We start from the raw sequence: 27,977 nt of genomic DNA, 5'->3' as shown, positions 1-27,977 counted from the left end.
AATTTAGTTTGATTTAAATTAAAATTATGTGGCTAAAAACATAAATTAGAAAATAAAATCAGAAATACATTTAATTATTTCTTTATATTTATTTCAGGTATTTTTTCAAAAATTAAAAATAAATACAAAAATTAATAACTAAATTCTCAAGGTTCTATTCGAATTAATTTTTTGTAATTAAAAAATAGTAAGATATTAATAATTTTGTATGGTTTATTTATTGTATTTTCATGTCAAAATTTCTTTTGAAATTATTAATAAATCTCTACAATGATTAATTCATATACTAGGGGAGGTATAAATTTAGATTATTTCTTCATTTATAAATTAAATTTTATAAATAAAATAACTATTTCTTATTTAAACTTTCTAGTTTTGAATAATTTTTTTTCTTTTGGAATGAAATTTAAGAAAAACTATTTTGTTACTCATCTTGTGGAGAATCAACAATGAAAATTTATAAGATTAATTTATCTTGTTCTATCAAAAAGAAAAATATAGTTTTTCCTTTTTTTAGTTTACATTTGTTAATATTTATATTGATATTTATAAACAAAAACCTTTATAACCTAAATATCTGTTTGATATGAACGTATTTTATCCAGAAAAAAAAGTTAATTATGAGTAAAAGGAACATCCATAAAAATTATAAATCCTCGTATTGATTAATTTATTTATTATATCTGATTTCAAAAAAATTTCATCAAGCTTATTTATTATAATTTTTTAAATTTAGATTTTTAAAGATATTTGTTTTGAATTCAAGTTCTACGTCAAACAATAATCTGTAAAACAAAACTAATACAAAGAAGTATAATTCTTTAGCTCTAAGAACAAGATAAGTGTCAAGCGTTTATACTATGCGCTTCTTATATTTGTTTGTCTACATTTTTACAATTTTTTTAGATATTGCATATGCCACTATAACTCCTTTATCTATTAGAAACCTCGAAACAGTCAATGGAAGATAAAGCTTTTATGAGTTTAAATTTAATTATGGTTAAAGCATAGTAAATGCAATAGGAGGAGTTAGAATAACATTTCCTCCTGAAATACCAGTGTCATTATTTTAAAATGCTTACTAATTTTAATGCTTTTACCAAGTCTCATATCCTCAAAATAAAATAGTCCCTTGCAACTACAATATTGATAGAGAAGTCTACATTTAGATTGGAAATATTAACTCTGGCCCATAAAGTATAACCATTGGCTATATCATAAATCCCTCAACAGTAAAAGGGACAGCTTAATTTAAATTATGTATGGTTTATAATGATTATCCTCAAGATTGTGAAGATAATTTTGGCACAGTCAACTTTAGTTCATCACCAAGTATTTATTATTTTATATATAAGAAAATAATTGTTTTAATAATATTGTTTAAGAATCATATTTAAAAATGAGCTTTAAAATATATTTTTATCAATTTTAGCAATAATGAGAAGTGCAAGTTTAAATCAAATTTCATCAATTATTGTGTCCTAAGGAAGTTCATGGCTGTTTGATATGAATTTAACAGGAACCTACTAGAGCTCACAATTTGATATTAGGGTCACATTCCCTAGCGGTTTTAAAACTCTAAATGCAGGATGTGAAATAATTGGTATTTAATAAGTTCCAAAATCATATATCCTCTATAATTAAAGATAAGTAGAATGCAAAAATGTGCAAAAGCAATTCTAAGGGACATAGTAAATTAGAATTATTAACATGGTGAACCCTGTAAATTAAATACCTTTGATTGGGTTTACAGTTTAAATTCTTTAGTCAACAACTTCGTAAATATTAGAAGAGATAGTCTTTTCTACTCCTTACCAAATACAGACTGGAGTTTTTTAAGCTTCTTATAGCAGCGATAATTAATTCAAATATTCAAATACCACTTACTACTTTTATTTGACTCCCTAGTCACTAGTTAATTAAGATACTTACATTGAAATTAAATTTGGCTTAGGTTGGGTTTTATACTCTTAAAACTGTACTGTTATTAGAGGCTTATATTAAATCTAAAATGAGACAATAAATTGCTCAGCAGATGTTTATTAGAATAGGTATTTGATCAGCAACTACAATAGCACCACTTATCAGAACTAAATACTAGTTGAGATTCCTATTTAATCCCCTCAATAATAAGGTGTTTATTGCCTTGTTAGTTATTTTTTAACTTTTTTTATCTTAAAAATTAGGAACATATGTTGTTAATGTAAATTTATACACACTATAAAATCAAATAATTGATAAAGGTCAAGTAAACATAAACATAAATTCAACATGTAAAAAAAAAAATTGTCTCAATCAACTAAATAATTTATTAATTAATTTTAATAACAAAGTTGGATCTTTAAAAGAATACAGAGTGCATCCATTACAATAACAAATTAAATTAAAAGCAGGCTAAATTGGACCTTTTGAATTTACTTTCTTCCTCAAAACCCTTTTACCAAGGACAAACTATAGATCTAAAGGAAAAATTGTCCTATCAATTACACCACAAATAGCTAATACTATTCCAATACCACCTAGTGAAGGTATTTTGAAATGTCTTTTTTTCTAAAATGTGATATCTGCTAATTGTTAAATTTCAAACATTAATACCGGATCAGCTTAATATACAGAAATTATAATATTTACACCAGAAGATTTTGATTACAAAGAGAGTGAAATTCCTGTCACTATAACTACACAAGGTGCTAAAAATGGAAGACCAGATGGACTTTACATAAGCCCTTTAGTGTAGAGATACCTATTAAACTTCCTTACATACTATTAATATTTACCTAATCCTATGACTCCACTTCCCGTAGAAGGATATTTTCAAGAATGGATCCCAGATCCATTTGAGTTTCAAAATATTAGCTTTGATTTGACAACCACTAATTCAAAAGAAACAACCCATTTAATGTATTCAATATAAATTGAAAAACAATCACTACAAAATTTCATATTTTATTTAAAATAGATTTACTATTGATAAATTTCCTCAGGATTACTTGTAATGGAGTTCTTTAACTGGTAGATAATATATCTGGAAAATAACTTTTGTGAATGACGCTCCAGGATCTGTACTACAATGGACTTTTAGTAATGCTGTATATGGAAATTAAAAAGTAGTTTAAATTCCATGCTTAATTTATAAAACCAAAGTTACTGTTAATTAATATACTTTGACTTGTAACCTTGTTAGATATGCCAACCAAAATCCTTTCATAGAAGTCGTACAAGTTGATACCACACTTCTTAACAACTCGCCTACCACACAAAATTTTGTTATAGAAATACCTAATATCTAGATTGGTGATGTAAATAATAACATTAAATTCTTATTTAAAACCTTTTTATTTTAGTTAATAAAGTTTAAAGATGTTTTTTGTTATTTTTAAATATTATAATTTAATAAAGTATTCATCATGTGATTTGTATAAATATACAATAAACTAGAATTTAATTCAAGAAAAATTTCAATTAATTTAATTAAAATAAAAATTATTTAAAAAGTTGATAAAAATTATTTGAAATAATAATAAATAGATTAACAAATGCAAACCACTATCTTTTAAATATATTCACTTTCAAACTTTTATTAATTATACTTAATACTAAAAATATTTAATTCTAAATAGATTGGTACAGCAACTAACGTTTTTTAATCTTATATAAGATTTTCTTTAGCTGAAAAAACACCTGGAATGATTAGTAATTATGTAGAAGTTTATTACAAATAATTTTCATTTACTATCAAACCTCCTTACTAAAATGGCTATCTGTAATAAAATATTGGTTTGACATCAAATAATTTTTATGTAAATTAAAATACTGATTTGACATTCTAATGGACAACTGCAAGTGGGTATCTTAACTATATTATATATGAGTTTGATCAGTCAGATCAATCTTGTTTTAATGTTGGGGCATCTGGTTTTGTAGCAAATCCTAATTAAAGAAAGTTTGCTTAAAATGCAAATTATTACTTGGTATAATATGATCCTACAATATTTAATAATTATCTTGTTAGAGATGTCATTTAATAGATAAAAAATTGTTACTATTCAAGACCCTATCCAAATTTTTTTCAATTCAAAGTTAGATCATTCTTTAATCACCAAGTTTATGATAAATATATTTTCTTTTATTACGTAAGTCCAGCTGATATAGTTGTAACTCAACCAAGTTTTAATTTTGGATTAAGGCCTAATAATGATCCAAATGTTGCATAAAATATTAATGATGTTATTAGAATTAATGAATAACATCAGTTTTTTGTTGAATTTAAACCAACTACTGATTTAATGATACCTTCAATAATAAAAATAAATATACAAAATTCAAATTATAAATTTGTACAACCTGATCCTAATACTGCTTTTTACTGTAAAGTTTAGGGTTTAACAAATAGCGTTTTTGGTTAATCTGTTTAATGTTCTATGATTGATAGCTAGAATATTTAAATTTCTAATTTCGATTAAGTAATTGCCTCAACCACTGTTATAAAAGTAGACTTTAGATTACTAATTTTATCTGTAGCAACTTAGCCCTAAATTTAAATAGATACTCTATACGTTTATTCTAGCTCACTATAATATCTTGTTGACAAATCTTATTCTTAAAATCCTACAACAGGGTTTTAAGTGGTGTTAAATAACGCATATAACACATTAAACACATTTTAAATAGCTGATAAGCAGTATAGATATGAAAAAAGACCTCCTAATTTCGTTGGGTCTATTTATTTCTAATTTGATTTACTTAATCTTCCGACCCCTATAGCTTTGTCCTCAATAAATGTATTTAATTATCTTTTTTTCATGTTTCAATCTATATTTATATTTGGTAAAATAATAGATTTAGTTCCCAGTTTAGTTTACTTTTTAGAGATCTGGTGCTACCTGTGGCTAACCATTAAAATGCTTATTAAATTAAAAACGCTTTTTTTGCACATGCATCTAAAATGCTAATGGAATTTTAGTCACTATTTAAATGAATTACATAAATTCATTTACAAATTAGCCAATAAATGAGATGATTATTGACACTGAATTTGTTTCTCCAACCGAAGGTTTTAAGCATCCATAAACTCCAGGTTTTTATGGATTCGACATAACAATTACTGATTAAAGTTCTAATGTTATATCAGGAACAAGATATATTAAAATAAAAGGTTAAAAGGCATAATTATTTAATGTTAAACACATAATTAGAGACGCTTAATAAAACAATTTATACTAATTTACATTTTAACTTAATTCAATAACCTAAGTTCCTTAGTTTTCATCAGGAGGAAGAATATAATTTGAGTTGCCGACAATAGACAATAAAGGAAACCCAATGTTTGACTAGTAGCTTGGAAATAATTACAATACTGGAGACTACTTAGGATGTATAATTAAATCTACTCCTTCTATTCCAGCTATAGACTAAAATACTTTATGTAGATTCTAAAAGAGCGAAATGAGCCCTAATTCTGCTATAATCGAATTAGTTTCTTTCCCATAAATACCAGTCAATACATAGTTAGATGTTTATGTGGCTAAAATTTAAAATCCAATTTTCAAAAATGATGTCGCTAATCAAATTATGGATTCAAATATTATTTTAAGTATTTATGATTTAACAAATCCTACAGGTAATTAAAATATTTTATTAATATATTATTTTTAATTTCATGTAATTTTTATTTTTAGGAGGAGATCTGTATTATGATTACTTTAATATCTTATTGGACTTAAGATCTGATAATACTCAAACAACATATAATCATGATTTAACTTCACAAACAAATTTAGGATCAAGGATGCCATGGGGAATAGGATAAAATCCAACTTTGAATTCTTTGACAGGATCCTTATATGTTGATATAATAGGTTAAAACAATTTTTCTAATAATGATTACTATATTGTCTAAATTCCAAATTCAGGAAAAGATACATTTTAGATAAGTGGAGTAACTTGCTCATAACCTACTCTTTACACATGTTTCGCATACCCATAAATAAATTGGGTTATTGTTTAGTTTATTACTTCCTCTTCAGTTTCATATACCACTTTACAACCAATTTAAATAAAAAGTAATATATTATAATTTTATACAAATTAGTAATCAAAAATATTTAAAATTAGTTGCTAAATTACCAGAGAGTGTTTCTAGAGTAGATATTACCTTTAATGCATGGATTTGGAGTGGATACTTATATAAAGTTTTAGTAAATCACTATTTATATGCTAAATAATATAAATAATTAATGGGATAGATGCAAGGTGGTACAATCACTATTTTAGGTTCTCCAAATAAAAATATTAGTAATAGGCCTTTTGTTCCTATAAGAGTAACATTAGGATTATAAAATAGAGTTCCTTCATATGGGGCTATTCAAATTATATTTAATTCTTAAAATGTTAATCTTCATGCCCATTGTAGAAGTTCTTTAACCTTTAACCCTTCTTCTTTATTACTTTCTTCTGAGACTTAAGCTTCAATCAAGAGCGGAAGTTTGGGCTGTTAAGTCTAATCAGGCGTCTATTAAAGACCTAATACTGGCGACCAATACGGAGATTATACAGCTTCACCGAATAGTAATGGATAGTATACTTCCTGGGTTATAACAGGATTTTAAGAAATTCCTGCTGCTGTTTTGCCTATTTATACTTCGATATCTATAGAAGGATTCATAGATTTTTTGGATAAAACATCTACAGATAATTTTTAGGCATATACTTATGGAACATCTATAGATAACCCAATAATTAATACTGGCCGTTTTATTGATTCTTACAACATGTAATTTACGATTACAAACTCTCTATCTTCTTTGTAAGCATATAAAACATTTAATGCAGATAAATATGATTTTTTACATGTAGAAGTCAAGCCTCTAAGAGCTGGTTTAAGAGTATTTTTTTTCTTTTTAATAAATGGTATTATAAAAAAATTTTTATTAAGACTCCCTTCAAGATGGTATTTAGCTTGACAAACACTGCTATTGTCACATCTTACACAGGAAGAATTAGACTAAGATTTTCTACTGCTAACTAACTGCAAGACTAAACTGTTTCAATCGGAACACCGTTTATTAAATTAACTGAATAGTATGCATGCTCAATTTATTTACTTAAAGACATATAAAAGGATCAATATATTGGTTGCACTATCATTTCTTCAAAAGAGATTAATCCTAGTACTATTATTCCAAGAGCTGTTGAATTTGTGATGGAGGTTAATACAGATTTAAATACAGGAAATAATTATTTATTCGAATTTACCACAGCATAGCCTTTATTAGATAGTTTTAATAACCTTGTTTATGGTATTGTCTTTCCCAGCCCTGCCTTTACATACAAAGTAAGTTATCTATTTTAATTTAATATTGCTATATTTTAATTTTTATAAAAGATTGAGTTAAGTATGTGCCAAAATTGTAATTCACTCACTACTGGGTTCTCAATGTGGTAGCAGCATTACTATTAAGTTTATGGTCCTTCTTTTGTGACTGAATTTATTAGTTTTAATACAAGACCAAGTGAATGGAATATATTTACTGTTTCGTTTTAAACCGCATCTAATGTTGATTAAACTTAATATAGGCTTGTAATAGAACTTCCAACTGCTAGCTTAAAAACTGGTAGTTATCTATTTTAAAACGATCTTGGTTAAAGTAATTTGTTTTTATTAAGTTTAATTTTTAAGTTTATTTTATTTAAAATAATCAAGCAACTCTAAATAATCTTGATGCATTCCCATGTGATTTATTGCTACCTAGTACATCTTAAAGTATTAACTGCGTGTTAATAAAAGGAGATTAAGCCTCCCTCTAACCAGCTAAAATACTTGTTTCTTTTAATAATTAAATAACAGCATCCAATATTGTCTAAATAGCTTTTTAAATAGTTAATCCTTCAATAAATACACCTACTATGTTAGCATCTTACTTTATTCCTGTTTAAGTATATCTGGAAAATGTAGCAACTTCAAGCAAAGATTACTGGGATATAATTGAAAGTAGTTTTTATATCAGCAACAGTAAATAAATTATATAAAATAACTTTATTTAAATTTATTAATAAAATATTTATATTAGATAACCCAGCTATTGCAGCTACAAATACTAACGTTCAATATGTTAGCAATACAGCTTATTGTGATTCATTATAAGATATACAAGTATAATTTTAAGATTTAGCTCAACCACTGCAGTATTCAAGTAGAGATGCTTATTTGATTTAAGTATAACCCACTCTAACTCTGTAGGATGACTAAAATTATCACAAATTCCCAGCTATATTTACACCAAGCTTAAACCCGACTTTTATTGCTTTCCTAGTTAATTGTAAAGGTATAATTATCTATCCAGCTTAAAGTGAAGATATTGTATCAACAAAAACTGTGTAAACAACGCCTACTTTAATACACATCCCTCCAACTTCAGACCCAAGCACCGCAAGTTTAATTCTAGTGGGATATGCATGCTATGTAAAAAATAGGTACACTTAGAAATTTACTTTTAATAAGCTTTACCCATAAACTGTACCAGCTGTTTTTCCATACACAATACCTCTACCACCAAAATATTCCTTAAACTTTAACTTAGACTTTGATATATAAGCTAGAGATGTTTATACTTCATAAAAACTTTACGTATCCACAGATAGACAAAACTATATTTTTACAGTAAATATCCTTTATAAAGCAAATAAATATTTATTTATTTAAAAAAAAATTTAGGTTACATTTGATTAATGGTAAAATATAGCAAGAGTTGGTCTATTTATTAGTTTATAAAACTGGAAAACTGATTTTGTAAATGGTCCTACATCTATTTGTTAAGAGGAAAAAGGTTCATAAATTTTTGTAAAATCTTGTATCTTAGCTCCTCTACCATTAACTTATTCAGCTTAATATGCATTGCTGTTTGTAGATATAGTAAAATTTATTAATTTTTAAAAATTATAACAATGCTTGCTTGTTCAAATAAAAATCTTAAAAATATAACTAATTTTTCAGCTTCTTTTCTTTTTCTTAAAAAAAAATATTTTATTTTCATCAAAATAAATCTCACTTTGAATATAAGATTTTGCAAAAATTTCTCTATCTTTGCCAAGTTTAATATTTTTAAATATTTTATTTTCAAGATTAAATTTATTTATATTTATTATTTTCAGTTTACACCTTAGACTAATCCAGGATCTTAATAGCTTATTTTTTCTACCAGTTACGATTCATTTTAACCAATCTAAAGTTCTAGAAATGATATTAGTGGTTTAACTCCAGTAGATAATTCAGATGGTGATTAATTAGATCTTGCACATTTTTAAATGCCCTTGGCCATACAAAAATAATATTTTACAGTGAAACTTTATGGCTTAAATGTTGTAAATCCCCCAATATTTAATTCTATAACAGGATATGGGTAAGATTATGTATGTTACTATTCATAATTTCCACCTCCTGGCGCCCTTACTACTCTTGAAAATTTAGCTCCAAGTTAGATATAATTAATTAGTAAAGGGTAGATGACTGTAGCATATATCACCCCCCCAACTCCACCTCCAATTATTACTACTTACTAATTGTATATAAGTTCTTATTTACATAATTAAAGCATAAGATCGTGGCTTCCATTTCATAGGTAATTAGTTAGTTAGTTATACTTGAATAAACAATATAATTTTATTTAAAATTATCTTAATTAGGTATATTGATGAATTTGTTGGATGTACTAATACTGATCAATCTCCAATCTAGTTTGAAGTTTAATTACCTAATGGAATAAACATACCAACTCCTACAATTAGAAATTTCAACAAAATTATAATAAATTATGGGCCTTAAATTCAAATCCCAACTTCCTCAAAATAAACGGATTTGATTATAAATAAATTGATTTGTTACGTAAATAATGAAAGAGTTAATTGTATTAATAACCAAGCATCAAATACTATCACTTTATATTTCACAAAAGGCTATACTAATCTAAGTTTCTTATTTATTTAAGTAACAACAGGTAATGATATGGATATAACAAGCCAAGGTGTGATGTATACTGGTACCTCAAGTAAAATACTTTTGATTAATTTTTAATTTATTAGATATTTATATTAATTTAATATAGCTTATTTTCGTTGGGAATATACTGTATAAGATTATTTAAACAACTAATTATTTAGCGGTAAGACTAATTATTTTCCTATTAAACTTCTTCCTATCGCACCTAGTTGCCCTTATAAACTAATTCTTAAGTTTTAAGTTTCACTTCATAATATCATAGTTAGACCAAATTACTATAATTGCTTAGTTATTATGAATGTGTTAGTATCCTTAAATCCTAATTTGATAAATTTTGTTAGTGGATTTAGAATTATGATTAGAAATAGGGATTATTCATAAAATAATTATGATGATGATATAGTATTTTTAAATATTTAAAATGGCGGTAACTATCCGTGTTACAGAAAAGCAGGAAAGAGTGTTAACTGTATATTGGAAAAAGATAAAACGAATGAATTTACAATTATACATGTTTTTAACCTTTAACAAGTCTAAAGTTAGGAACTTATACAAATTTTATTAAATTAATTTAAAAGTGTTTCATCTCCAGATAAGCTTCCAGAAATTTATGTACAAGCTATGGGAGGATAAATGTCCTTCTCAGCACCTACAGGAAAAGATTTTTTAGGAGATTTGTCTTATCTTAGGTAGCAACTATTTATTTATCTTTCTATTATATTTTTAAATCTTACAATTTAAATAAAAAGAATGAGTCACAGCACTTGTAATTGCGGTACTTCTTCAGGTTGTAGAAGTGGAGATTTAAGTTCTGCAAATTAAGGAACCTTTCCATAATTAGATGTAGATGGGAGTTAAATATAAAGTGGATGTGGCTAATCCGCACCGATTAAAACATCTCAAGTAGGATATGTTCTAAGAATGAGCTATAGTGACAGATTAGATCATAGCTAGTACTATCTGTTTAATTCTGTATGCTAACAAGGCACATTTGGTAGTGTTATTCTAGAAGTTTTGTTAAGAGGTATCTCATAAAAATTAATTAACAAATTTTCTACTATAAAATAGATTAATATTATGATGAAATTTATTTTAATAATTTCATAAGTTAGCTAATCTGTTAATATCAAAATAAAAAATTAATATCTTCTTTTTAATTTTTAAAAAAGTATTTTCTATATTAAATAAAAGAAAAATCAAATTTTTTTTTAAAAGTACTATATTTTAATTTCAAAATTTTTTTTTAAATTATAATAAAATAATTAGATGCAGGTGAATAATATGACATGTGCACTTTTACGCCATAGTAAACCTTTAGTCAAAGCTGGGGAGATTGTAATGATTTATCTAGTGAATTTAAATGCAATATTTCATAATTCGTAAGAGAAGAAGGAGAAGGAAGTACATATTTTAAAAAATTGTATTTATATATAGAATTTCAATCTCTTCTTACTCCAGATTATACAACTGTTAAATATTTAAGGTAAAATAATAAATTAATGATTTAATTAAATTATATTAATAATATTTTAATTTACAATTTACATATTGAAAGATTACCAGTTGGAAAGTTTTAGTGTAGATAAACAGGATAAACTCCTAATTCAAGGTATAGATTTTAGGCTCATTGGGCTTGCGGTCATCCAGTTTTTGCCACAGCTAATTATAGTTTTAGATAAGATTTAGTGAGTTATTTACCTTGCTATGATTCTACTATTAGTGCTACAGATCCTGGTTGTATAGCTAGTGTTGCAGGAAAAACATTTAATACTCTTTATAATTTTAACACTTATAGTGTTGCATCTGGGTCTTTAGGATACTTAACAAGAGATTCAAGGCTCAGAGAGGAAGGTCTTTTAAATGGGACAATTAACATTAACTTAAAAAATATACTAGATACTAAAAATATCAAAACGTTATTTGGTTATTAAATAGCAATTTCTATTTCAGCTTAGAATAATATTGGCATTTAAGCATTTTGTTAAATTTAAAGTGGAGTAGGTAATTGGGATTTTATCTTTTATAGATAAAATATTCTATGTACCTAAAAAAATTTAGTTTATTTTGTAGATAATTTTTCTGATTTATATGATTATTTAAGATTGTAAATTAAATTTTATAATTAAAATACTGGAGGCTAATCAATCGATATAAAAGTTTACTTATTCCAGTATCATGTTGATCCTAATAATTTTAGCTTAGATGCCTAATTTTCAATACTGAATTAAGAACCTATTTGTTTTATTTACACTTCAATAGGTAGTTAGTCAATTGATATATTTTCATTAACATCATAAAATCCAAATTATTCAAGAAATACTTACACTAATACTTACATGAAAGTAGTAGGTAATACAGTTACTTTTGATTTAAACTTACCTGGATAAAGTGTAAACTTTTATCAATTTACAATATTATTGTTAAAATTATCTTAATTAAATTAGTTTCCATCAGCAGCTCCTAATTTTTAAACAACTTATAACTGTGAACTCGAATTTGAAGGATTCGATTTTCCTACTACAGGTACCTTCTCAGCAACTTTTGTGAATGCTCCTGCTTGCTCATTATCAATCGATTAATCTTTAGGGACTTAAACTTTAAAAATAAATTTTTCTATAGTTCATCCGAATCTTTGTGCATAATAAGGTAGCATTTTAAATTAATTGTTAATTTATTTATTATAAAGCAAAAATATTTATATAAAGTTTCAGGTCTTTATGCATCAGGTTAAACTACTCTTGTTTTATAGATAGGAAACATATAACCAAATAATTTAACAAGAAAAAGATCCTTTAATTCATTTCTTTTTATATACAGAATTGATGCTTGCTAAATTCATTTTAATTGTAATTACGATACGTATTATTATAATATGTACCATTATAATACTTTTTATAGTAATTCCATGATTAGTAATCAGTAGTCATACGGTTTGATAGGTAATGTTTAAATAAAATCTTTGACTTAATCCTAAAATACTGTAAATGAGTTAGAAATAGTTTTAAGTAGCTTAAATTATAATATTGATAGAACCCATAACACAGTTTTAGTATTAGAACCAACAAACCGTTAAAATGGTAGTTCTCCTCCTCCTATATGGCCTCCAGTAGATAGTATACTCTACTATAATTAGGATCCTATAAATTGTAAGTGCTATTACTATGATGCAAGTAGTAATGAGTTTGAATATACCAAATATATGTGTATCCGTATAATAGAGAGTGGATCTTACTATTTTTCTATTCATATTTATATATATGATTAATAAACACCTAATGAATAGAACATCTCATCATTTCACTGCTTTATACCAGAATATTAGAACAGTGCTACATCAGATGCATTTATTATTAAACTTATAGAACCAGGTTAGTATTATCAATTAGCTACTACATCTTATCAAGCCATGGCTTTTCAATTTTAAACCATTACATTTTAGACACTAACACCATAAACTCCATCATTTAAGGTATCTCCTCCTAACTTTTTTAGCGCTTCATCAACTTATGTTACTAACAGTTTAGTAGATTAATATAACATAGATATTATAACTAGCTAAATTTTTAATAACCCTTACATTTACTTAAGGCATAGTTAATTAGGGCCTGCTATAGACTCAACTTTATGCACTTAAACCGGATCTTACTATACAAGTAATTCTATAATTTTTTATAATTTTATTTTTTTTAAAGTTTCAAAATTAAAGGGAGGACATTTAAATGATAAATATTTTAAAATAGTTTTAAAAAAATTATTTCCAATTATAAAAATTATAATGATTTGTTAAAATTATAAAAAATATGTTACCTGAGTTAAATTTACAAATAAATATTGATGAAAATCAGAATAATACCATTAAATTTTATAAGTTATTAATTGTTTGAAAATATATAATATTATTAATTGTTTAAAAGGTAAACCAAGTTCAATTAGAGCATATACAACACATAGTTATGTGATAGTTTGTTAAAGCAGTTTAACAAATTAAAACGAGTTTATCCTATAAAGTTAAACAGAAAAAGTAAGTGCTAGTATTCCGTTTTAGTATTACACGTCTATACCTACTTTAATATATAGCTTTTATATAATTAATTCATAAACATCTAAAACTGATTAAATTTTGAATAATTTAACAAAATCTACATCTGCTATCTAATTATATTAACCTGTTAATATGGTAGTACAAGTTTATAATTTAGTTGATACTGTAGGTTATGGAACATTAAAGCTTCACTCTTTGAAATTTGAATTAAATTAAGGCTTTACTTAATTTGATAGAAGATTTAACTCAAAGATTATAATCACTAATAATTCTACAAATTAATTTGGAACGCGTAAATTATATTATAGTTTCTATTAAATTTTTATAAAATAAATATAAAATTAGATTGCTATGCTTAATCTATGGAAAGCACATACCCTGAGAACAGTGTTTCAGGTAGTAATCCAACAACGCTAACAGTTCATATTTGTAGAGTTAGCCAAGATTTAAAAAATGTGATTGTAGAAGATGAAAACTATCAAAATTTGTATTAATAGCCATTTTAAGGATATTAATTTGCTAATAATAGGAAATTTTATATATATTTCTCTGTCAATATACCTTAAAATCAAGTTCCAATTACTTATACAATGAGATATTTTACCAAGTATAATATTAATGCAGGTAATGATTATTCTTATGAATCAGCACGTGGTTCTAGCACAGTTACTTATACAAACTGTAATCCCGCTTGCATAACTCAAGGCTACCATAGAACATTCTCTTTCAATGTTAAAAGATTTATATAAAACTAATTTGTTTATAGATTTTACCTCTCACAAGATCCTGCAAGTATGTCTAGCTTCATTTTCGATTGGAGTTAAAACTGGGTGTAAATATTAAAAATGAAGAATATATATTTTATCTATTTATAAATATAAAATAAGTCTTTATAATACTTAGTCATTGCCATATAGTTACATTCCAATTATCAGAGTATATGGAGTTAATGGTTGTAGTAGAAACTATAGGTAATATTTTTTAACAGATATTTAATAATATATACTTACGAATAATTTTAAAACTTAGAGAAAGATACTATAATCCATAGTCAGCTGGTAATACATACATCATTTGGTAATCTGATTTTTTTGAATTAGGTAATGACAGCTACGAATATCAAGAATATTATATAAGATTTACTGATCCTACAAATTTTGGTATTTAAAAAACTTCTGCTAATCTCTAAGTCCCTTTCTCTTCTATGATTGTTTAAGGAAGAGTTTTAAAGGGATCTGTTTATAATACGTAACATCGATTAGTTTTAGTATGAAAATTTAATTTTCAAATTACAAAATATAATAGGGTCATTTTCTTTGATTAGAATAAGAATTACTTTGATACTTCTTCTTCTTAACAATCTCAAGAACTAAAATTGGATAAACTTTATTACACAAACACTTTTGCTGGCTAAAGAACTTCTGTTTTCTTTAGATTTTTAACAACTATAAATTAAGTAGGTACTCCTTAACCATCTTATCCAGCAACATATTTTGAGTTTATCTTTCCACAATTATAAGTTACAAACTTTGCTACTGATTAGTATAATATTGTCAATTGTTAAGTGTTTGTCAATGATTTATTAGTAAATAGCATTACTCCAAGAAATTTACCTCCTAGATGCAGAGTATTTTAAGTAGAATGTAAATAACAAAAATATTAATATTTGATAAAATTAATATAACATATTTTTATAGATTAAAAGATGTTAGTTACAGTTTTAAGAGTAGAAGATGTGAATTTTAATTCAATAATGAATTCTGTATCGTTTGCCTTTGACATTACCTTACCCAATCCTTCATACTAATATCTTGGAATTGATGTTATCTTTGATTTATATCTTGCTCTTCAGACATCTCCAGTTTCATCTAATTATGCATCAAACCAGTATAATTATCAAAAGTTTCATTTAAAAATCCAAGAAATGATTTTAATCGATAATATTAACCTTCCATAATCCACAGCACCTGCTCCAAGTATTTATCATTTTAAATATAAAAAATATTAAAAATATATTAAATATAAAGCTGTAATTACTCAAACTATTTCAGACACTACTATAGGATAAATTGGTGTAAGTAATATTTGGGGCCTAACTTGGAATTTTGCAACTACAGGATATGATCAAAACAATAGCCCAGGATAAAAAGTAAATATATAATTTGAGAGTATAATTTAAAATAAAATTATATAATAAGGTTGAAGTTAGATTCTGGAATGGCGGAATAGTTTAAGCTTAAAATAATTATGTTGACTCCCTTCTAGTTTATTTTAATAATGTTCTTTAATCTCCAATGTGGTTCAGTAGACCTGATTATGTTCTATTTTATTCTGCCCCTAATTTGCCAAATGGTCAACCTTTGTAAATAACAATCAAAGGAAATAATTTATGGGCAAACTAAAAATATTATTACTAACCTTCTCTTAATTTACCTGTTCCTACTCCTAGTATTTAATTAATAGCATATACAGGATTACCAGTTACTATGGATGGAAATATGCCTAGATAAAATTACATCTATACCTTAAATGAATAACCTTTTTCATCCTACACTTACAGAAATTTAGAATTTTCTCTCATTCAAATTTAAGTAAAATATTTTTATTTTAAATTTTTATTAAGCTAGTTTAAATATGAAATATAGGGTGATTAATCAGCAGATGCTTAACTTGTCAGTGGACAAAGAGTAACCTTAATAATTTAATTAAAAAATAACTTATAGTTAAACGATATAAAGATTCGTAAAGTTTGGTAAATCTAAATTTAATTTACAGCAGGTGTAAGCTTAATAGAACGATGCTTCTTTAAAACCCCCAACAATAATGTAGCTGACATATATTAAATATGCTAAGTAGTTAATAATGGCGGAATATATTCAGTAAACTACAGAGGTCAGCTATTCTATAATACTAATTTTTTGAATTATATTGTTTATGTATAAGCAATAATAAATGCTGGAACAATATAATATACAATAAATGAGATAACATAAACTCCATTTTCTAGTAAGATTGCTGAAATTAATTATCCAATAGAAGGATAATTACCCAATCAGTCATATATCATGACTGCTTATCAGCCAAGTTCAAATCTAATCTAACTAGATTTTATTCAAGGAAAGCACTTCCCTCTTTATTATGAGATTTACTAAGTTAGATAATTTGCAAACAGATAATCAACCATCAGTAAATTAAGATTCAGAATAAAATTGCAATTAGCAGTTTCATAAGGTGCTTCAAATTTCGTAAAAATCACCATTCCTTCTTCTATTTTACCAACAAACGCTTATAATCCAGTTGATCCTACAAATGAACTCTACTGTGTCTTTTATGAAGAAATGTCACCTTTAGTTTACTATGGTAAAATTTTCTAAAATTCATAATCAAAGATTTAATTTTTTGATGAGGAAATCTTTAAGCATTTTTTATTTTTTTTTTTATTCAGGTTAGAAACCAATTTCGATACCTTTTTTTATTATTTTAAATTTTCTTTAAATTTTTAAAATAATTTTTATTATTCTACTAAATATTTATTTCCTACTTGAGAATTAATTGTTTGAGGTTAAAAATATTTAATATATATTTAGAGCTAATATATTCAATAAATAATTAAATTAATTAAATAGATGTCCATAAATTAAGTATATGCACATACACTAGTGGAATATTAACTTTTTAAATTCCTGATACTACACTAGTTTCAACATATTACATTTTAGAAATAAAAGAAAGATATTCTCCTAAATATTTTATAATGCCTAGTATGTTTACATTTAATGAATTCTAATTGTAATTATCATCGGTTTCTACTAGTTAGTAATTCTATGACACAAGTTATCAATCTTGCCCATAAACATTTGCAACATTCAAAATATTTCATTTTACTACAACATAAAATAATTATGATATGCTCAGACTTAATTTTGTTCCAGAAACTACTTTACAGTAAACTAATCTTCTTGCAGCTACTCCTTATGAGTCATTTTTACTTGTTGAGTTAGAAAGCTAATATTTCTAAATTGATGTTGGTCTACTAAACCCATCTGGAGTGTATTAAAACGATAATCTTCCTCCTTTTTATAATGGTAAAAGCCTTTCTTGCGTACTTTAAGTAACTTTAAGTGGAACGACTTAAAATTATGATTGTACTATCACTGTAATGTTTGGATCTTAAGTGCCAACATCTTTAGAACAATCTAGGATTTAATTTGTTTTGTCTGATTTCAGTAATTTTAATTAATTTACAGCTGGAACAACTTATGATTTATATATACCAATGATTTAAATGCCAAATATTCCTTTTACTAGCATCTAAGTCAGATTATCATTTATGTAAGTATAAAATCAACAATATATTACTCAAGAGACATCTTATTGGATTAATTATGCTTATGTTTAAACTGATACTAGCACAATAACACCATTCAAAGTCAGTTTAACAAATAATTAAGTTTAGCAAGCATCTTCTACTTTTAATTTTAATTTTGACTCAAATATGAGCATAAATTAAAGTAATAATAATATTTTACTGAAATGGAATAATAATTTCTTTGGTATAAGTGGTAACGATATTAAAAATATTGGAACAAGTAACTGTAAATATATCATGTTTAAAAATTTAAATTTGTTATTCGTCACAAGCTATCCTGCCCCAATCCCATAAATTATAATACCACCAACCCCTATGGTTCCTGCTTTTTGCAATATTAACAGCTTTAATACTCTTAATTATGTTTAGCCTTATGGATTTTCTTTTGTATATATCAATAATGTACCAACTGCTTAGACTATCTATACTGCTTCTACCTCAAGTACTTTTAAAAATTTAGATCCTCTTAATGACAACACAGCTACACTAGTTTGGATTTCTGGTTTTGTAAGTTAGTTTAGTGTTTCTAGATTTGTATTAAATTTAAAAACCCCTCAGCAAGTTCCATAAGGTAGTAAAATAGTAATAAATCTACAAACTAACTTTGCTTAATTTGAAGAAAAATGCACTATTTTAAGTGGTTTAACTCCAATCGGCACAATTACTTCAAATATTTAGTTTAACTAAGGGTCTCTTGAATGCTAAAGGTCTTCATAAAAGCAATACACAGTAAGTGGGTTTTCAGCGATTAGCACATAAACAAATGTTTAAATAGAATTATTTATTCAAACAACAAGCTCGGCTTCTGTATAACCACAAATTTCAGCAACCATATTTGCATAATATTTAAACCAGTACTATCCCATTATAAACTACAATTAAATCTAATCATCCAAGACTCATGTTGGATTAGGAATGCAACAACTTGCTCTTCTTGATAAAATAGCTATTTTTTCTTATTCTAATAGTTGGTTGAGGATGTCATACTTATTGAATACAAGAAATATGTAATTACCTAGAAATTAAAATAAGCAAATAACACTGTAATTACCTCCTTTAGCAAGTGCTTATGATCTATGCTAAGATCCCACTGCTATTTTGTATTCCAAATATTTACATTCTTCAACATACGAATATCAATTAAATGCTCAAAATTTCATGGAGGCTTAAAGCTCAGTGCAGCCTGCACCCCCATCAAAGAGCTTTGTTTCATAACTGAATTATATCCCTAACTTACTCCCAGATATTTAAACCTTCTATGATATAAATGCTAACCAAGATACAGTCATGATAATAGATTCAAATACTGTTTCTCCTCTTTAAGCTCACCCAACACTGAACTATTAAATAGAAAGAAAAGCTGTCTTTATTCCATAACCAAACTATTATGTTTTTCATTTAACAACATTTGACAATGTTAATTTATATGAAGAAAAATACTATGAAGTTTATGCAAAACCTAGAGAAGATTTAGATGATACTTTTAGGGTCACTCCTCTAACTGCAGAAGCAGCAACAAGGACTACATTGATTTTATAATTTACCTTAAACGTAGCAGCAGTTAATAATGATGAAATATGGATAGTATTCTTAACTTATGATGGAATATTCAATGTTTTCCCTGTAGATTTAGGTCTTAAATATGATTCAAATAATTAAATTTAATGCAGTTACACAATTACAAATACTTATTAAGATCCTAATTCTTCATAGAACTGTTTAATATAATTAGGTACAGCTAATTAGATTCAATCTCCTGTTGTAATTAGAATTCCACTCCCAAGTGGAGCACTTATCAATTCTTAAATTACAATTATCATACCTTATGTTATGAATCCAAGCACAGTTGGATAGACTGCTGGACTTAAAGTATAGCTAAGGAATAAATGTAGTGACCATGGTCCTTTGCTCTGTATAAAATACCATGCTGAACATAGTTATTTTATTTTATCACCCTCTACAATTACATAAGGAACTTGTACTTTTACATCTATTTCTTAAATAGTAAGCTAAGTCCCAGATTATACACTAACTCCTCCTGCTCCTTTACATAAAATCTCAACACCTACCCCAGTTGCAACATCTTTACCAATTGGAACTTATGTTACTATTATATATCCTAAAAATCATGTTTAAGATAATCCAGTGTGCACATTCTAATAAGGCATTTGCATATATTACACATCTTATAATATGGTATATTTATTTGATTAAAAAATGCAAATTAAATAATTTTTTTTAATTTTAAAAATTTTTTCAATAACAAATATTTCTAAAAGTTTATTTAAATTTGACAACATATTCAAAATAGGTATTGCTCAAGATTTTAAACACTCCTTTCTCATTGTCAAATCCGTTTTAAGTTTTTGGACTTTAGAATGGTATTTTCAGATGGACAACAGCTACCTAGAGTATAATGAACGTAGTTATCTACTAGAATAGCAAAATTAATTTGATTTATTAATGTAATATGAATGAATACGACTATTATTAACCTATTATTCCATCATCTAGTCCAAGTATTTTAAATTAACTTAAATACTAAATTCTATTTTATGTACATACAATATTTTTATAAATTAGGTATTTGCGGAACATTTACTAATACTTAAACCATTAACCCATCATATTTCCTAAGAGAAGGATATACTAATACAGCTAAATTATATGTTTATGGAATGTACTATAATAGGCATGTTAACATTTATAGAATACAAAAACCAATAACTGTCTAAAGCTTTGTACCTGGATATTGTACTGCTAGTTTCTAAATTACAGATATAACAACAATTCCCCCAACAGTTAACAATATTCCATATGACTGTGACGTCTACTCAGAGTTTATAATTGTAACAAAATTGGACTCAATATAATATAACGAAGCAAAATATAATTTTAAAGGGGCATACTTAACTGTTTTCTTAAAATTTATAATAGATTAAAATCTTCCTACAGTTGATATACATTCTTAAATAGTTGTTTACAGTTGTGTTGATAACTGTTTTGATCCTAATAACTAAACGAATTTATTTGATTTCATGCATGTAGGAAAATGTCTAATAGATTGGGTTATATCATATCTACCCTAGCCTAACCTAGCTACAGCTGGATTCTATACATAACCTTATTATCTAAGATAAGCAAAAATTAATCAATAAGTAGAGTTTTAAATGTTAATCAGACCACGTACTTTACCAGCTGATTATGTTATAGATACTTTTATATTTACTATACCAAATGATTTCTTAATTCCGCCCTTGCAAATCTTTGATAATTGTTCAATATAAGGAACTATTAATTTATCAATACAATCTTGTACATTATAAAGAAGAAATGGCAGTAATAGACTCACATTAATTCCCTCAACGGTTTATGATAACTCTGTAAAAATCATTAAGCTTTCTAACTAGAATACCAATATGCTTTTCACTGCTCCTCCATATCCAGGCTAATATTATTTAATGGGTTTAGAAATGTATTCTAATGGCTAACTTGTAGAAACACAATATATGAATATCACATAAGTTATAGGAACAACTTTTTATTAGCCTCAAGTTTTAAATTTCTTTAACATAATAAATCCCCTTAACTAACTATAAAATGAGATTTTCCACTTTGTTTTCACTTTAAATGATTAAGTTCTTCCTATTGGTAATTTAAAATCTTTAAATTTATAAATAAAATACATTTTTACAATTTTTTATAACTTTTCAGTAATTACTAATAAATTTGTTATTTTAATAAGGTTATTTAAGGCAAAATTCGACTTCTACAAATAACATATATTCTAATATTGTAATATACTTTGAGTTTATTGGAGGTGGTTGGAATATTCACTAAGGTTATTTATTTGATCTCGGTACTGGGCTTCCTGATGGTGCAAAGCTAGGGTGTGCTTCTAAAGGTAATATATAATTTTTAATTTCTAAAAAGTATTGAATGAGTTGGGTTATATATGTATAATTATTTTTATTTTTCTATTATTTACTTGAGTATGGCTATTTATTTGTTATTTATTTCATTGGGGGAAAAAAAAATTAAATTTATAATTTTGTAAATAGAATTGAAGGTTTTATCAGGAAATTAATTGACCTGCATTTTAAATCATGGAACTAGCCCAGAAAATATGCCAAATATTGTAATTAGCGGATACGAAGCTTTTTCAAATCTATTAACTCCGATTAATATATACATAACTAACTTATAGTCTTTATCATAAGGATAGCTAATGACAATCAAAGTAGGTATATAAACTCTCTATCCTAATAATGGGTGTTCAGGATTCTTATATATTTTAAATGCTTTTATACCTCCAGCTACTATTAGTACTACTGCTTTAACACCTGAAAATATGAGTATTACAGTAAGCACCAATCCTGTAGTATACAGCACTACTTCATATACATTTACGATTACTATTTCTTCTTCATATCCAGGAAATCCAAAAATCAATACAAACGATTTAATAGGCTTAAAATTCCCAAAAAATTTTATAGGAAAATACTAACCAATATTAAATAATGATGCCAATGTTTTTGTTTTCCCTGAATCTGATAGTATTTATATTAAAGTTTTAGTTCCAAATCCTCTCACAACCTTAACATTTACACTGAATAATATTAATAATCCTGATTTTTAAATGTAAACTCCTGGAGGATACAGTATCGATGGAGTCATTTTAGATTAAAATCATCAGATTAAATACAAGATGAATGGAAAATTACCAAATACTTTTATCATTTAGCCTTTTTCAAATATCCCTTTTATAAAGGTTGATGCAATTAATTCAATTTCTGGAGGAGACACTAATGTTACTTATAAATTCACATTTATAACAGGCCACTATATACCACCAAACGGATCAATTAGCTTTTTCTTCCCTGAAGGAGCCTATGAGAATGTAAAATCAATGTGGACAGGATGTGATTTATCAGGTGGAGATTTTGATAGCATTTCTAATAAATCCTTTTGTACAGTTTAAATCGACAATAGATTAGATATTATTTTAGTAAATACTCTTTTATCCCAAATATAATAATACTCAGTAACGATTTATGGCATAACTAATCCAAATATTTAAAATATAATTCTGTATAACTTTTTGATGCAAACATTTTATACTAATTAACCTTCGTTACAGTAAGTAATTGGAAGTGCTAGCTTTAAAATGCCTTTTCTTTTATATCTCTAACCGTTCACATGCAATTTGGTAATATTATATTTATTTAAAAATTCATTTTTTTAATTATATTTTATCATCGAAAAAAAGTCTGTAAATTCTTAGTACAGGTAGATTTCAGTTTCATCGATCTATAAATTTACTTTTATATGTGATGGTGTAGTGAGATTCAATAGTAATTTATGGATCACTCTCCCTTATGAATATGGCATTGTACAAAATTTAGGAAATCACTAATGTAGTAGCTTAGATTCAAATACTTTATACAAATAATCATGTTCAGTCTAAAATATTAATGGAAAAATTATTTTAAATGTTTAACTAAAGTAAATTTTAATAAAAACTGAATTTTCTATTTTGATTACCTTAACAAATCCTTCAACTGTGAACAGTCTTTATATGTTTACAGCAGCTTTCTACAAAGATTAATTTTAATATGCATACACATTTAACTAAATTACTTTGAAGAACATTTATGTTGATATAATTAGTGATAAGAATGTGATTTGGGCTCAAAAATATTAAACTAATACTTAAATAGCTATACAAAATTATCCTTTCAGTTCTGGAGAGCCTGCTACTTACATATTTATGGTAAATTTATTTTAAATGTCTATGATAAAATTTAAAATTATTTTTGAAATTAGATACCTTAACTCAAGTTTAATAAAAATGTACAATCAACATAGATTTTCTTCCCAAATTCTTTCTCATCAAAAATTGGAAATAATTTAGAGTGTTCCTTACTTTAATCAGGTACTTTAGGTCTTACTTTTGATATGGAATCTTTACTTTACATGAGAACAAACACCACTTCAACACAAACTCCAATTCCTAATTACTATCAAATATAATGTTCAATAAGTTTAAATTACGTATTAGGTAAATTAAATTAAATGAGGAAAAAGTAAATTAATTTAATTATTTTAAAGAAATATAAGGGTTAAATGCATATTTACAAGATCAGACCTTTAGATACAATTACGTACTTATAAGAAATATATTTAATCCAGGAGATAATTCATAAACTAACTTCAAGTAAGATTTTAAATATAATAAAACTTTATTAAAAATTTTTGAAATAATTAAGAATAATTCACAGTACTTAAGGTGATATGATATGGGTATTTAATGACAATCTTTAATACAAAATAAAGAACTCACCCAATATTCTAGATGTCATATTAGTTTCTGCATTAAATAAATCGTATGTTTTTAAAAATAAACGAAAATTTTCTTATAAATTTAAACATAAAATAAAAGCCTAAAAGACCTAAGTGTATATACTTTCTAATTGAATTTAAGAAGTAAAGCAAGATTGTTATAAACCTCACTAGAAAGCGGTGAAGAAGAATACTTAAAGTAAATATTTTTTTAATTATTTCAAATTAATTTTTTATTTGTTAATAGAATTTAATCAAATGAAAAGTATTTATTTTAAAAAATAGTTAAAATTATTTTAAATTTTCAAAATATTAATTCATATTATTTTTATGTAAATAAGTTAATTAATTAAGAATTAATATATTATTTTTAGAAAATAAATGCAATAGATCATAAATAGAAATGAATTATTTATTTTTTTGAAATAATTTATAAATTATTTTCAAGTTAGTATTTCATTATTATTTTACATTAAATAATTTTATATCTTTTTAATAAAAATAATAAATAGTGAATCAAACAATTAATCAAACTAAAGAATCTTAGATACTGGAGTTTCTAATTTTGGAATATAAATATAAATTCCAGATTAATATGATGTATTCCAATAACGAAACTCAATTAGTTGTTATCAAACAAATTAAAGTAGTAAAACTAGTCCTTGCTAAATTTACAAGGAGTATATTTTTATAAAAGACACAAGATTAACAATTAATTCTTTATCAAGCTAATTTTCCATTTAGTATTTAACTAATCCATAAATATCAAATCCATGCAGCTAATCTTCTTAAGTTACCAATAAATACTTCTAGTTCAAGATTATAGATTTGATTCAAAATACTGTCATTCATTCTTCTGTAAAATTACTTTATTTATTCTAGGTTAACAATAATGATAATATCTATTAGAAATAGGAAGATTAAAGTGTTTGCCTTTAGTTTGTAAAAAATAAATTTGACATATCTTTCTCTGGGCCTTCTAACCTTTTAAGAGGCTTGATATATACCTTTAATGTGACCATTGAAATGCCCGCAAACTGTATTTCTTTAGAACCATTCGTAGAAGATAAAAACATAGTTTTCAACCCTACATTAATAACCTTTGAAAACTTTGATCAACAAACAACTAAGCAATTATAAGTAATTTAATTAGTATTTTAAAAATATAATAATATTTGCTTAAATTTGTATAGGTATAAGTTTTATATGGGGCATCTTTAGGAAATCATACAATTTAGTTTAATAAAATAGAATATACTAGAATAAGCTCAACTCAAATATCTAAAAACTCATAGGATTTATACATATCTCCTCCATTAATTTAAATTCTTGTACAAAATCTAAATCCTAGAAAATAAATGGTACCCTCTATCATAATTGATGATTTTATTGAATATGGATTTACTTATTCAGAATTCTTAGTTCTAGCAAAAGTAACTAAACAAACATCTGAATAATTTATGTTTGGAGTCTAATTTGATTAAGCTTTTAAAGTAAATATTTTTCTTACAAATATTATAAAAAATATTTTAAAAAAAAAAATTAAATTAAAACATTTGTAAATTTAATTAGGATGTAATAAGTATATAACCAGACTCTATTTTAATAGACTAAAATGTAAAGAGATTTAATTTTACTATTACTTATCTTGCTAAAGTACTTGCAAAACCTATAGTTTTAAATTTCACACTAAGTTCATATTAATAACAATTTATTTACACTGTAACCCCTCCTTACAAATACTTGGTTTTCACAATCAGTAAAATTCATAAACCGCTTAATGTAATAAGGCTTTTATGTCAGAGTAATTTGCCTGATCCAAATTTATATTCATCTGACTTAGGGAAGACTATTTATAATCCTTATGTAAACGATCCATCACTACTTCCTTTAAATTAAAAGATTCTGTTACCTGAAATTTTAAATGTAATTTAACTTGATATCTCTAACTATGATACCACTCTAAAGATAGTTGCAAGCACTTCTTCATATATCTACTATATTCTAACTCTTTAAAATTCACAAAAACCTTTACCTTAAGTTGTAAGAGATGGAATTTTTTTAAAAAATTAACAGTTAGCATACTCTGTTGTTATGACAAATAGAAATGCAGGTAATAATATAGATTACTTAGCTAATATTACACTCTCAGGACTAAAGCCAGATTTTAGCTATTCTGTTTTCTTAGTTTGTGAAAATGCTTTTGGTTTATCACAGTAAGTTTATTAATATAACTTTTAGACAATGAAGGCATAGCTAGGAGCAGTTATTAGATTTACTCTTTCCTCTCAAGTGCAGCAAAGCATATTAATATAATAACTATCTTAAGCATTAAGAGTCTAATCTAATTAAATATAAATTCTAACAAGCTAAGATATAATAAATGCATAAATTTCTAGAAACAAGTATATAACATATGAAGTAGTAATAGCTCCTAATACTTAAACAATATAAAAAATGTACAACTATATTGCATCATATATAGATAGCTCAGATTTGTTTAATCAAATGATGTCAAGCTTTTTGTCTTAAATAGTTTTATTATAAGATTATCCAATTAAATATTATAGCTATGATGTGTAAGGACCAAAGTTTGCAGGAAATCCCGTAATTGATACAATAGGCTTTTATAACGCTGTAATTTTAGTTTAGATGTTTGATAATTCATATGTTTATGCATAAGTTGTAGAGAAATCTGTAAATAAATATAACGTTCAAATAAATGGAATGAATTCGAATAGTTAAGTTAATTCTACTATAGATTATGTTTTTGAACCTTTGATTTCTTAGTAAATAATTTTAGGAGTAGATTAACAGAATAATTAAATAAATAAAAACTGGTAAGTTAAAGTTTTAACAGATCCAAAAACTAACATTGCCAAGATTTAGCTTGATGATCTTAAAGATGGTGCTAACTATGATGTTTATATTACCGCTACTAATATAATGGCTTACAACGATCAGTCCCTTTTCAAAAAACTACCAGATTCTGAAATTAAAAAGATATCATTCACAACTCTTTTCAATTACAGTAACAAATAATTAAATTTAATTTATTTTTTTTTAAAAACTTATTTTAAAAAATAGACACTGACTATTGCTAAATGCTGAGAGATGTTAATAAAGTCAATCAATCTCTGGCATTGGCTATACTTAGACAAATTCAAAGAAATCCAAATGAACAAGTATGTATCAAAATATTCCTTAATGATACAAATACAATTAATTGA

At 25.6% G+C, this 27,977-nt stretch overlaps 1 protein-coding gene across 1 annotated transcript; it reads left to right on the top strand. All coding sequences in view use genetic code 6, as the record gives it.

Annotated features, from left to right (window-relative positions):
* Positions 1-860: 860 nt before the first annotated feature.
* Positions 861-27,977, top strand: TTHERM_00925320 (transmembrane protein, putative; the record flags this gene model as incomplete). Its single annotated transcript, XM_001031149.2, has 47 exons — positions 861-1,332; positions 1,433-2,134; positions 2,187-2,273; positions 2,334-2,901; positions 2,960-3,299; positions 3,621-4,781; positions 4,840-5,620; positions 5,679-6,062; positions 6,115-6,884; positions 6,935-7,333; positions 7,385-7,646; positions 7,703-8,011; positions 8,070-8,659; positions 8,714-8,911; positions 9,151-9,617; positions 9,682-10,043; positions 10,101-10,683; positions 10,744-11,018; positions 11,261-11,477; positions 11,550-11,995; positions 12,053-12,384; positions 12,439-12,640; positions 12,700-13,647; positions 13,909-14,328; positions 14,382-14,868; positions 14,924-15,007; positions 15,066-15,284; positions 15,342-15,679; positions 15,734-16,012; positions 16,064-16,185; positions 16,235-16,627; positions 16,682-17,396; positions 17,663-20,601; positions 20,717-20,924; positions 20,989-22,056; positions 22,151-22,309; positions 22,467-23,614; positions 23,675-24,178; positions 24,232-24,466; positions 24,517-24,622; positions 24,675-24,791; positions 24,848-24,946; positions 25,260-25,605; positions 25,657-25,887; positions 25,941-26,240; positions 26,320-27,778; positions 27,835-27,977. 47 exons carry the CDS (start codon positions 861-863, stop codon positions 27,975-27,977), a joined length of 22,974 nt encoding a protein of 7,657 aa, XP_001031149.2.

Source organism: Tetrahymena thermophila (assembly GCF_000189635.1).
Source record: "Tetrahymena thermophila SB210 genomic scaffold scf_8254448, whole genome shotgun sequence".
In the NCBI taxonomy this organism is placed as follows: Eukaryota; Ciliophora; class Oligohymenophorea; order Hymenostomatida; family Tetrahymenidae; genus Tetrahymena; species Tetrahymena thermophila.
This window is presented reverse-complemented; position numbering and strand designations above follow the sequence as displayed.